The sequence below is a fragment of the Dromiciops gliroides genome, chromosome 5, assembly GCF_019393635.1.
Source record: "Dromiciops gliroides isolate mDroGli1 chromosome 5, mDroGli1.pri, whole genome shotgun sequence".
NCBI classification, from domain to species: Eukaryota; Metazoa; Chordata; class Mammalia; order Microbiotheria; family Microbiotheriidae; genus Dromiciops; species Dromiciops gliroides.
The window spans coordinates 37,869,779-37,883,139 of NC_057865.1; the positions used below are offsets into that span (position 1 = coordinate 37,869,779).

General features: G+C 38.5%; 1 protein-coding gene across 3 annotated transcripts in view; it reads left to right on the forward strand.

The window, feature by feature from the left end:
• Positions 1–13,361, forward strand: part of ANKRD28 (ankyrin repeat domain 28) — a 183,243-nt gene that overhangs the window by 139,629 nt on the left and 30,253 nt on the right. For all 3 annotated transcript variants that reach the window (XM_043965044.1, XM_043965045.1, XM_043965043.1), the window contains exons 12-14: positions 72–135; positions 1,947–2,015; positions 5,464–5,604. In XM_043965044.1, the coding sequence (XP_043820979.1) occupies positions 72–135; positions 1,947–2,015; positions 5,464–5,604 (274 nt within the window). The remainder of the gene's footprint in view (positions 1–71; positions 136–1,946; positions 2,016–5,463; positions 5,605–13,361) is intronic.

Below are 13,361 nucleotides of genomic sequence, written 5' to 3' on the forward strand. Positions count from 1 at the left end.
TTTTGCATGAAAATTTCCTGGATAACTTTGGTTTATGCTTTATTTCACTAAAGATTTAAATATTTCTTTAGGATTTGACATAGATACTCCAGATGATTTTGGCAGGACTTGTCTTCATGCTGCTGCAGCTGGAGGGTATGTTTCACGATTTTTATGTCTAGAAAAAATCTAGTCATGGCAATTTTTTCTCCCACCACTTTTATTAATTGATAGTAAATATGACATAGAAGACTGAAATTAAATAGAAAAAAAAAGTCCATGAGGGAGAATGTGCTTGGCCTATATTGTTTCTGCTACTATTCCCTTTTCAATTTTCATGGGAGAGGTGGAAGATTCAGACAAAGAAAGGTTAAATTATTAAATCAGTGCACTGTGCTCTTAACAACTAAAGCAGGCAGCCCCATAGCAGAGTGGAAAGGAAAGAACACTGAAGGAATAGTCAGTAGGACATAGATTTTACAGCATGTTATCCTTTGTTTCTTCACCTATAAAAATGAAGCCTGGCCTGGATGATCTCTGAAGATCCTTCCAGCTCTGAGTGTATGATCCTATGAAAGCAGGACATGGATATAGAAAACATGGAGCCAAGAAAAGACATAAAGCCTTTTGGGGCAGAATGCTCAGGAATTGGAAGCCTCATGATTCTAGGTGGTCATTGAGTTCCATGTTTTTACATGTTCCTGTCTTTCCATCATTACTTTACCAGAAGCATAGCACTTCCTGAATAGTTCCTACGTTTAAAATGTTTCCTCTCCTCTCCACCCCACAGCCAGTCTAGTCTTCTTAAAGTACAAGCCCTCACTGACTCCCACGACTGCATTCGGTCCTGATTCTCTAGCCCAAAGCTTTTAAAATTGTGGGTTGCAACCCCATATGGGGTCACATAATTGAATGTGGGGGTAGTAAAAAATTTGGCAATAGCAAAAGGATAGGTAGACCTATTTTATATACCTATTTACCCAGGGTCACATAAAAACTTCTTAGGCAAAAAAGGGTTGCAAGTGGGAAAAGTTGAAGAAGGCCCTGTTCTATCTAGCCTGGTACTTCAGTATCTTCTGTGCTCTAGCTCATCCTGCCTTTTCAGCTGTTCTTCCCTACATAGGAGTTTTCCCTGTTCAGTGGCCAAACAGGCCTATTGAGTTTGGTTAGTCCCCTAAAACACCTCTGTACATGTGTTCCTTCTGCTTGAAATGAGGAAAACATTGCTGCTGCTGTTATTCAGGGGCTGATATGTTGGCTTTTAAAAGATAAGGCCTGGTGGGGCAGTGGATAGAGCACTGGCCTTGGAGTCAGGAGTGCCCGATTTCAAATCCAGCCTCAGACACTTAACACTTACTAGCTGTGTGACCCTGGCAAGTCACTTAACCCCAATTGCCTCGCTAAAATAAATAAATAATTAATTAGATTTTTTAGAAGATAAGGCCTATCATTATCTCAGTAATTTGTCAAAAAGTGGTTTTGCAAGAACGTTAATCTCAAACTCGTATTTCATAGTAATTTTTAATTGATGTGAATTATAAAAGGATTCCATTTAGTAAAAGTCATTGTAAATTCTGCAACTACTGTGTAATTTTTTATGTGTAAGGTATGTAAAGTATGGGGAGAATATTTTAAAATATGATATGTGATATTTAACATCCTTATTCATCAGCTACATTATAACTCGTTTTAGAACATGTGGCTTTAAAAGTTTAGATAGCACAAGTTTTATCTTTTGAGTTCCATTAACATGTTCCATTACATGTTGTGCTATTAAAGGTGCCCTTTTAAAACAGACATTTCTTTTTCTGCCATCAGTTAATTATGTTTCATATTTATAAAGAGCATTGTGACATCTAATTAAATTCAACTTGAAAATAATTGATAGTATTGACCTGTTACTGTTGAAAGTTATCTTTAAAAAACTTTTATGAGACATTTAATTAAGCTTATTTTTCCATCACTAGTAATTTGGAGTGCCTAAATCTTCTACTTAATACTGGCTCAGACTTCAACAAAAAGGACAAATTTGGGAGGTAGGATAAAATATATTGAATCTACTTTGATTATTTTATTCCAGAAATGCTGTTTATGACTTAAAGTGCCATAACGTGGAAACCAGAAAAAACCATCTCTAGTGCTAATGGTCCCTAAGTGAGTGAGCAGTGCCTATCCAGGCGATATGTCAATGAGTCATTGAGAGTCTTACTGAGACTACATCCTAACCACTCACTCTCATGTTTGGTTAATTCACTGAAACACTTACTTAGTAGTACCACTTAGATTCAAGGCTCGTTGTGCTAGGTTTGGAATATTCAGAGGCAAAAATGGACTAGAACTTTCTCTAAAGGAGAGGAGATTGCATTCTATTTTGGACGTAGAGCTAAGTATTTGGAATAGGAAGCACTAGAAGCTAGGAGGGTCAGAAGGACCTCACCGGAGCCCTGAAGCCAGGAGCATCACCAGCATGGGACACAGTCTGGGCAAACAGCACGTAGCTCAGTTTGTCTAAAACATAGCAAGTGTAATGGGTCTAGAAAAATGTGCTTGAGCCAGATTGTGTATAGATTGTAAAGGTTCATTTTATCCTAGAGGCAATAGGGAGCTTGAACAAGGACTTAGACCACATAAATGGAAAGATTTATGCTTCTGGATAATTATTTTGGAAGAAGATTTGGAGAGAGAAAAACTGGAAGTAAAGAGACCATTTGGAATGCTATTACAATATTACAGTAGTCTAGTCAAGAAGAGATAAAGGCCCACATGAGGTAGGTGGTAAGGCACAGTAAATAGAGTGCTAGGCCTGGAGTCAGAAAGATTCATCTTCCCGAGTTTGAATCTGGCCTCAGACACTAGCTGTGTGTGACCCTGGCTGAATCACTTCACCCTATTTGCCTCAGTTTCTTCATTGGTAAAATGAGCTGGAGAAGGACATGGCATACCATTCCAGTATCTTTCCAGTGTCCATTATCCAGGTTTGTATCCTCCTGAACTCCTAACTTTTTATCACCCCACATGTCCACTTCATCTCCACCTTCTTTTAGGGTGCAGCCTAAATACTGCCTTCTACATGAAGGCTACTTTGATCGCCTCCTAAATTACTCTGTATTTACTTACTTTGAACATATTTGTATCTATTCCCTATATATTTGTGCTACATATATTTACACATCTACATATCTGTTGCATTCCCCATTTTTATGTAAATTTCTTTTAGGCAGGGGTGTTGTTGTTGTTTATACTTAGCTGCTAAGTGGTACCTAGTAGGGGTTTAATAAATACTTGATTGATTGATTGAATGAGTGACTCCTAAGATGGGAATCTGGGTGCCATGGAAGGGTGGAGGTACCCCTAACAGAAATAGACACCCAGTCACCCAGGCTCACATGTTACTGTTGGAAGGAATTTTTGAGTTTTAGGGAAAATAGAATGAATTTCATTGGACTTGTTGATTTTGAAATGCCTATTTGACAGCCATGTGAAGATGTCCACCTGGCAAATGGGGATGTAAAACTGGAGCTCAGGAACAGATAAGGACTGAGGTTGTAAATGTTGAGACTCACTTGCATTTTGGTTATAATTGAGACCATGAAGAAAAAGTGTAAAACATGTTGGAGGGCCTACAGCATGTGACTGCACTTACCTTCTTGCTTATGGGGTGGAGAATGATTGGAAATTGAGCAGAGGAGATTGAGAAGGACCAAGAGACAAGTAACAAGTAGGAGAACCAGGAGACTGCACAGTTAGAAAAAGCAAGGCACAAGAGACTATCCAGAAGGAGGGGAGGGATGGTCAGCAGTGTCAGAAGCTGCAGAAACCTCAAGAGAGGAAAGATCCTTGCATTTAGCAATTAAAAAATAGATTACATGGGGCCAAGAAGTGAGTGAGAGCATTAGAAAGTGAGCAGATTCTCCTAGGAAGGAAGCTGAGAGAGGGGCAGCATCAGAGGAAGGTATTTTAGAGACATGGAAGATGACTCATTCGTTAGCAGCGGGCAAAGGGCTGGCGTATGAGGAGGTGTCGAGAGGAGGGCTGAGGAGAAGGCTCCAAGTTTATTGGGGAAACATGGAAGGTGTGCAATCAAGGGCACAGTAGAGCTAGCCTTGAGTAGGAGAAGGGTCACCACTTCATCAGACCCCAGAGCGTCTGTCCTTGTTACCATCCTATCAGCCTCCTCTAAAAAACCCCCCAGCACTGAAAGAGTACGAATGTTTTCTCCATTGCCACAAAAAAAGCTTTTCTTTAAAATTCAGGCAAATAATTCTGGCTTTATAAAGCCAGTGAGGAAAACATTCAAAAACTGAATGTCCCTCGGTTTGTTGGCAAGGCACAAAGGCCATAAACCAGCAGGGTATGCCACCCAAGAATAACCAGTACCTGTGCCATTTATACATTTGCGTTCTGTAGAGGGGGGTGTGTGGGCATGTATGAAACAATGTGATTGGGTTTCTATACTAAGGAAATAAATATAAAAGTAGAGTAGGGTAGCTAATATTTGATGAGGGAAAAGCAAAGATTAAAAATATGTATGACTTCATAATTATTTTGAGATTCGATATAAAGAGCTCTTAATTATGAGTGCTAATGGAAAAATTAATTTTATGGATCCATGTGTAGTTATATAATGCTTTTGTAGCAGATTTACCTTCTTAATTATCCCTTAATGTGACAGAAATTAAAATTAATCTGTATTCCCTGAGCACGTAGCTCCTGAAAGGTTATAGAGGGCAGCCGAAGAGTATTCAGGGTGTTCAGGGAAACCGGCCTGGAATTGCCTGGGTAATTGGAGTGAGTTAAACCTCTCTTTATAGCGAAGGGAAATGAAGCTTATTGTACTGTCATATAAATTTATATAGGTTTGAGAAGAAATGATTCCATGAAAACTGTTTCCTTACTGTTTGTTACTTTGTATTTCATTTTATTCTTTTCGTTCTTAATGTTTAGTCAATTATGATACTCTGATAGCGTTCTACAAATATTACAGCAAGGAAAAAAGTTGACTGCAGGTGTTCTTTTGACATTAAACAAACTGCTGTTCTTCTGAATTGTAAGGTCTTCATACTTACCCATTATTGTTTGAGAAATCTGATTGACATCCCCAGAGTCCTGCTTTTTTAAATTCCTTTCAGCCAGAAAACATGTTAGAGATACTACCAATCTCATAGATTTCTCTACTGGAGTGAAGTCCTTTGTTCAGTCAGGAAATGACCAGTGAGCTTCTAACAGTGAAAACTGTATTTCCTTCCACTTTTCTGCATTTAGAATAGGAATATCCTTTTCTCTCTTCCCTGCTACCTGATTCTCTCCTTCTGATCTTCCAAGTAGCCCACCAACAACCTTCTACAAAGGGAAATTAACTTATATAACATCAGCTTAAATTATTTCTGTGTGCCTGCAGATAGTCAAGACTTAGTAAATCTGCCTTTATTTCTGAAGTTGTTTACTGGTATCTGTTTCTCTTTGCTATTGAAATGGACATGGAAGAACGCCCCTCCACTACGCTGCAGCTAACTGTAATTACCAGTGCCTGTTTGCTCTCGTGGGGTCAGGAGCCAGTGTGAATGACCTGGACGAGAGAGGCTGTACGCCCCTGCACTATGCAGCCACCTCAGATACCGATGGCAAGTAAGTATGACACTGATGAGATCAAAGTTCAGTCTGTATGTCAAATACAGATGGTGTCTTTCTCTGTCACCCCAATGCTTAGCACACATTAAGTGCGTGATAAATTCTTAACTGACTGGTATTGCATTTGTATTGTGTTTCTTTGTGTTCGAATAGGAAAAATGATTGGCTTTGTTCTTAAATCATGGTTTTTTCCTGCCCAACTCCAGCATCTGGGTTCTGTCTACCACTTGCTATCCATCAATTCAGATTCCAACCCAAGCCACCCTGGCTGTGTGATTCTTTCCTATAGCCCAGCCAAATGAAATGAAAGGAACTTTGTTGGGGGAGCCACCAGTTTACCTTTAATTTATTATAAAGAAAGAGAAGATAAAGTCAGATACAGTCAAGACATGCACCCTGGGTTTGGGGAGAAAGAACACGCAATCAACAAACGTTTATTAAATGCCAACTATCCATGTTCCAGGAACTGTGCTTAGTGCCAAAGATAAACTCTGTTCTCAGAGCTCACAGTCTAATGGGGAAGACAAAAGAAAGCAAACAATTATGTACAAATACATATATGCAGGATAAATTGGAGATTATCAATGGAGGAGAGCACTCCAATTAAGGAGGATAAGGAAAAACTTCGTGTAGAAGGTTAAGATTTTATCTAGGATTTAGAGGAAGCCAAGAGAAAGAACATTCCATGCCAGTGAAAATGCTTGGTATTAGATGTGGAACAGCAAAGGAACCGGTGTTCCTAGCTCACAGAATATATGGCAGCTGGGGAGAAAAGACTAGGAAATAATGGAAGTATGTGTTATGAAGGGATCTGAATGTCATTTTGATGATTTTAAATTTGATCCTCGAAAAAGATGATAGGAAGACGCTAGAGTTTGTTGAATCAGAAGGAGGATATGATCAGGATTACATTTTAGGAAAATAGCTTTGACAGCTGAGTGGGGATGGGCTGGAGTAGATAGAGACTCGTGGCAAAGAGACCAACCAGAAGGCTCTGGCAGCAGCCTAGACATGAGCTAATGAGGCCTGCACTAGTGTGGTGACAGTGTCAGAGGAGAGAAGGGGCACACATGAGAAATGTTGCCAGAATAGAAATGACAGGACTTGACAACTGACTGGATATAAGGGACGAGAGAAAGTAGGGAGTCTTGCAAGAACGACACATAGGTTGTGAGCCTGGGTGACTGGGTGAGCCCATCTTCGAGGTAGCATAATAGTGCCTTTTTTAGGATTATTTCTAGATTATATAAGAAAAGAAATGTCTTTTCTGGGTTTGGTTGATTTCTTCACTATAGTGAGGAGCGTTTAATAGCATAAGGAAAGGAGAATGGTCTACCCTAAACAGTAATAGGGACGTTAGAAGGAGAGGAGGGTTTGGGGGTAAAGTTAAATGAGTTCATTGTTGAACATGCTGAATTTAGGGCGTCAGTGGGATATCCATTTCAGGATGTCCATAAGTTAGAGATGTGAGAAGGAAGGTTAGGGCTGAATAAGTACATTCCAGAATCATTAGCATAGAGTTGAAAATTAAATCCTTGGCAGCTGATTAGATGACTTGAACTGTGCTCCCCAGTGACAACATGAAAAGGTAAAAATGAATGAACAATCATAAGGGACTAAGCACAAGCTGCTTACACATTTAAGAGATGATACAGGTGTCCCCTCTGAGCTTCATCATCCTAGAGGTGGGAGGTGTCTGACACTTATTCTCATTTATCAAAGAGTCAGAAGCTAAATGAGGGTTTTTAAAGATAGGCAAATTGGTTCATGTTTATAGACATCTGTATACAGAAAGGAATTTATATTAAAGAGCAAAAGAAGGAATGGTTGAGGTTGCAGTCTGCAGAATCGTGGAGATGATGAGATAGATCAAGAGCATATACAGAGAGGAGTTGGCCTTAGCAAAGAGAAACGCCACCTTGTTGTTCTGAAAGAGTGGAATATGCAAGCAGAGATTGGGAAATGATGGCAAGGGTTCTTGAGCATAGGTTGCTTTTGTAGCAAAGCAGGAAGCAAAACCTTCAGCAAGTCAAGCTAAAGATTTGAGGAGAAGCTAAGGCTTGTAACAGCATCTGTGGAGCCTGGGATTTAGAATCTGTTAGGGAGGAAAAAGAGAACTTCCCAATGGAGGTAAGATAACATAAATTTGTCATGGACCTAATCAAATGAGTTGCATGAATTCTTCCAGCTCCCTTATGCAACTGGTGTGAGTCATCCAGGATTGAGGTTTGACAAGGTATGAATAATAGGACAAGAAAGCAAGTGATTTGAGACAAGACAGTAAGAAATTTTGTGTTGTTTGTTTAATGTGTTTTTCAGTTTCACAGTTTATGCTTCTGTTGTGCAGAATTTATATTTCATTGAAGTTGTGCCTTTTGGGAATTTCCCCATTCAATTCTATGTAATAATACCTTGCTTAGCAAACTTTATAGGAACAAAGATCTTTTAAAACAGTCTTCCATGTTGTTTTACTTATTAAGTTTTCTTATTAATATATTTCTTATGAAGTTGATACTTGGAAGGGCAAGAGACCAGTGAAATCATGCTAGTACAACAACTCACATTGAAAGTCAAGCTAATTTCGTCGCTGTTTTGAGGGGATGAGTCAGAAGGGATTGTCGTCGGTATTTCCCTATCAGGTGTTTCCTCTTTTCTGAGCACTCATGAGTTGACCAACTACACCTGTGTTCAGAACTATTGAAAGTTAAGACCTTTATTTGATGGGAATGCTTTCTTATATGTATATTTTTTTCCCCCCACTGGCTTCTTCCAGCATCTGAGGACATTATCCTCCTTCCATCACATTTCTCCTTTTCCTTCCCTACCTTAGATTCAGGAGCAGTTGTTCACTAGAGACTCCCCCTCTTCTTACCAGCATGTCCTTGCCCCATCTTATATTACCTACCAAAATCTCTCCTGTACCTACCCTATCAGAAATCAGCTTCCTTCTCTAAGAATCCCCACATAAGGGGGAAACTAGGTGACACACTGGATAGAGCACTGGCCCTGGATTCAGGAGGACCTGATTTCAAATCTGGCCTCAGACACTTAACACTTAACTAGATGTGTGACCCTGGGCAAGTCACTTAACCCCAATTGCCTCACCAAAAAAAGAATCCCCATGTATATTTTGTTTGGGATTATGTTGGATACTTTTCCGCTTTAATCTCTTTAGTGTATAGGCCTAATTGGAGTCTTTCTGGATCAATGAATTTGCACAGTTTAGTTACTTTAGAGGGTATAGTTCAAAATTGCTTTCCATAATGGCTGGACGGATTAAAAGCATTAACAACAGTATATTAATATATGTGAGAACCGAGAAAGCATGAGGTGACCTTTCTGAGGTTTCGAAGGTCAGACTGGCGTCCTGGAAGTTGCCTCTATTCATAGACTGTCTTTAAGTCATGTCATTCAGTGGACTTGAATTCGACCAGCCAATTAGCTTGGAGCGGTGTGTGGGGACTTCCCCTCTTCCTGTTTGACAGGGGGCTTCTGGGGGAACTGAGTGGGACTCTCTCTCTCTCTCTCTCTCTCTCTCTCTCCCTCTCCCTCTCTCCCTCCCTCCCTTCCTTCCTTCCTCCCTCCCTCTCTCCCTCTCTCCCTGGAAGCGTGGGTGGCTAGGTGAAGGAGCTTTTTTTCTCTTCAGGCATAGATCGGAGATAGGGTTTTTTCATGTGCTCGATCTCTCTCTTTACTAACTTCTAATATACTTTAATAAATGCTTAAAAGCCTAAACTGTTGATAAAGCTCCTAATTTATAAGTAATTCCTAGCTAGTTTCCCCCCATACTGGGGGTCGGGGTAGGGAGGGGGGGCAGGTAAGGACACACACATTAGATTTTAATCACATATATGATGATATTGAGGTTTAAAGAAGATGTTTCAGGGGCAGCTAGGTGGCACAGTGGATAAAGCACCGGCCCTGGCTTCAGGAGTACCTGAGTACAAATCTGGCCTCAGACACTTGACACTTACTAGCTGAGTGACCCTGAGCAAGTCACTTAACCCCAATTGCCCTGCAAAAAAAAAAACAACAACACCATAAAGATGTTTCATACCTAAGATAAAGTACCCTTTGGGTTTTAATTTGACATTTTGTTCTGATACACAAAGCCAAGTTTTTCTGGACCATAATTATAAGAAGTTGAAAAAACTGAGAAATGTTGGTTCAGAAATAAAACTACCATATCAGTATCTTTCAGATGAAATCATTGAAACTATTTTATACACATTGTATACTTAAAAAGAAGTCACTGTATATGAAGCATTTTCACTGGAACACTTTCTGCTACTTTAAAAAGTTCCTCTTCACATCAGTGTTTATTTTCCAAAAATAACTTTCCATTTCAGCACTTAATGGAGCACTGAGTCATTACCCTGAAGTAATGTTACTCCTTTTAGGATGATCTTGTTCTTTATGTAAAATTATTTCTTCAGTATTTTAAAAGACCTGTGATTTCATCAGTATGAGTATTCTTTTAATATACTGTTATCCCTTCCCTTCTTACTAAATGGTATTTCAAGTTACCATGTTAAAAAAAATCAACTGCTTGGTAGCCAACTAAGCATTTGATTACCCTATTTGCAGTTAAGACCTCAGGTTACAGTCTCTCACTTTGTACTGAAAACTTTCATGGTGAGACCTTCCAAACCTCACAACTTCACTCCCTGAGCCTTTGAGAAATAAAGGCTAACCAATGGCGTGCCTTGGAAAAGAACAGTAAGGTGCTTAAACGTGCCAGAACTTGGCTGATCAGAGGATTGTTTTGATGATTCTACTGCCCGAAATATCAGTATTCCTCTTCTTGAAATTCCTTTTCCAAGCCAATTGGAAAGGCATGCAAGAAAATGACATTGTAGGTCATTACTTTATAGTCATACCTACTTCTCCTTTCACTCCCCAGCAGTATTATTTCAGTCATCCATCTTATTCGTTCTTATGATTTCTGAGTTGTACTTTAGCTGTTTTCCAAAATCAAATATCCTCTCAAAGGAGGAAATGTGGCCATCATTTCAAATAAAAATAATGTGCTATGGCCTCTAAAAGTGATTCCAGTAGAGAAATTCCAAAAGTATTTTGAAAAATGAAACATCATTAGAATAATTAGGTAACCTGTCAAAAAAAATTTTTTGTGACAATATTCATATATAAGATTTTTTTTTTAATCAGTCACTGATTAAGAAGGAGTTGGACCCAATGATCCCCCAGGGTTTGTTCTGGTTCTAGGATTCTATGACTTAACAATTAATGTTTCATTTGTACATGAAATCATTTTTTAATTTAATTTTAAAAAATTTTATTATTGTATTTTTTTTACCACAGTTATTTCCCAGTATTACCATCACCATAGAACCTTCCCTTGCAACTATTTAAATCAGTAAATCACATAAAACTGACCAGATCTGACAGTGTTTAAAGTAACACAATCCTTCACCTCTCTATTGAGACAAGGGAAAGTATGTTTCATCATTTTTCCTCTGGACCAAGATGAATAATTATATTTAACCTAAGTTCAGGTGCCTTTTAATGTTTTTATGTGGCTTGTATAGATTACAATCTGGTTCTTTTTTCTCCACCCTGTATCAGTTTGTGCAAGTCTTCCCAAATTTCCCTAAATTTCTTATATGTCATTTGATTTAGCATTGTAAGGCAATTTTCCTATTGATTATTTCATATGTCAAATTTTTTAAAAGCCATTCTACAACTAATAGATACCCTTTTTGTTTCCGGGTTGTTTTTTTTTTTTGCTAGCACATCATTTCTTTTTTTAAGGATAAAAGTATTTTATTACTTTCCAGTTACATGTAGAGGTAGTTTTCAACATTTGGTGGTTTTTTTTTTTTAATGTATAAGGTATTTTATTTTTTCCGTTACATGTAAAGATAGTTCTCAACTTTTGTTTATACAAGCTTTACAATTTCAGATTTTTCTCCCTCCCTCCCCCCTCCCCTAGACAGCAGGTAATCTGATATAGGTTATATCTATATATCTCTATACATATACATATAGATATAGATATATACACACACATATATATACACATAATAACATTAATCCTATTTCTGCATTAATCCTGTTACAAGAGAAAAAATCAGAGCAGTGATGCAAAACCTCAAAATAGAAAAAAAAAACAACAGCACCCAAAACAAAAGAAATAATATGGTTCATTCTGCATCTATACTCCACAGTTCTTTCTTTCTTTTTTTTTTCTTGGATTTGGAGATCCTCTTCTATCATGAGTTCCCTGGAACTCTTCTGTACCATTGCATTGGTGAGAAGAAATATAGTCCATCACAGTAGGTCAACACTCAATGTTGATGATACTGTGTACAATGTTCTTCTGGTTCTGCTCATCTCACTCATCATCAGCTCACATAAGACCCTCCAGGTTTCTCTGAACTCCTCCTGCTCATCATTTCTTACAGCACAATAGTATTCCATTGTATTCATATACCACAACTTGTCCAGCCATTCCCCAATTGATGGGCACCCCCTCAACTTCCAATTCCTTGCTACCACGTAAAGAGCAGCTATAAATATTTTTGTACATGTGGGTCCCTTTCCCCCTTCCATGATTTCTTTGGGAAAAAGACCTAAAAGTGGAATTGCTGGGTCAAAGGGTATGCACAGCTTTATTGCCCTTTGGGCATAATTCCAAATTGCTCTCCAGAATGGTTGGATCAGCTCACAGCTCCACCAACAATGCATTAGTGTTCCAATTTTCCCACAGCCTCTCCAACATTTCAACATTTGTTTTTATAAGATTTCTAGTTTCAAATTTTTCTCCCTCCTCCCCCTCCCCAAGACAGCAAGTAATCTGATATAGGTTATATATGTACAATAACATTAAACATTTCTGCATTAGTCATGTTATAAGAGAAGAATCAGAGCAAAAAGGGAAAACCTTGAAAAAGAAAAACAACAGCACTAAAAACAAAAAAAATAGTATGGTTCAATCTGCATCCATATTCCACAGTTCTTTTTTTTCTGGATTTGGAGAGCCACTTCCATCATGAGTCCTTTGGGACTATCTTATACCATTGTATTGATAGACTTGATTCTTCTCAGCAATACAAAAGTCTATCACAGTTGATCAACACAGTTCATGCAAGTCCTTCCAGGTTTCTCTGAAATCAGCCTGCTCATCATTTTTTACAGCACAATAGTATTCCATTATATTCATATACCACAACTTGTTCAGCCATTCCCCAATTGATGGGCAGCCCTTCAGTTTCTAATTCCTTGCCACTACAAAAAGAGCAGCTTAAAATATTTTTGTACATGTGGGTCCTGTTCCATTTTTTATGATCTCTTTGGGGAAAAGACCCAATAGTGGTATTGGTAGGTCAAAGGGTATGCGCAGCTTTATCGCCCTTTGGGCATAATTCCAAATTGCTCTCCAGAATGGTTGGATCAGTTCACAGCTCCACCAATAATGTATTAGTGTTCCAATTTTCCCACAGCTTCTCCAACATTTATTATTTTCCTTTTTCGTCATATTAGCCAATCTGATAGGTGTCAGGTGGTACCTCAGAGTTTCCTAATCAAAGTAGCACATCATTTCTTAACTAAGTCATCCTCCCCTTGTTGTTACTGTTTCAAAGGAAGCTTAATTTGTATTCCCAGCACTTAGCACAGAACATAGTGCATAGTGTTTAAAATAAGTATTTGTTGACTGGCTGACAGTGAAAAGAGAATGATCTAAAACTCAGAATGTTTAACTTTTAGTCCAAGATCTTAGATTTTTTAACTGT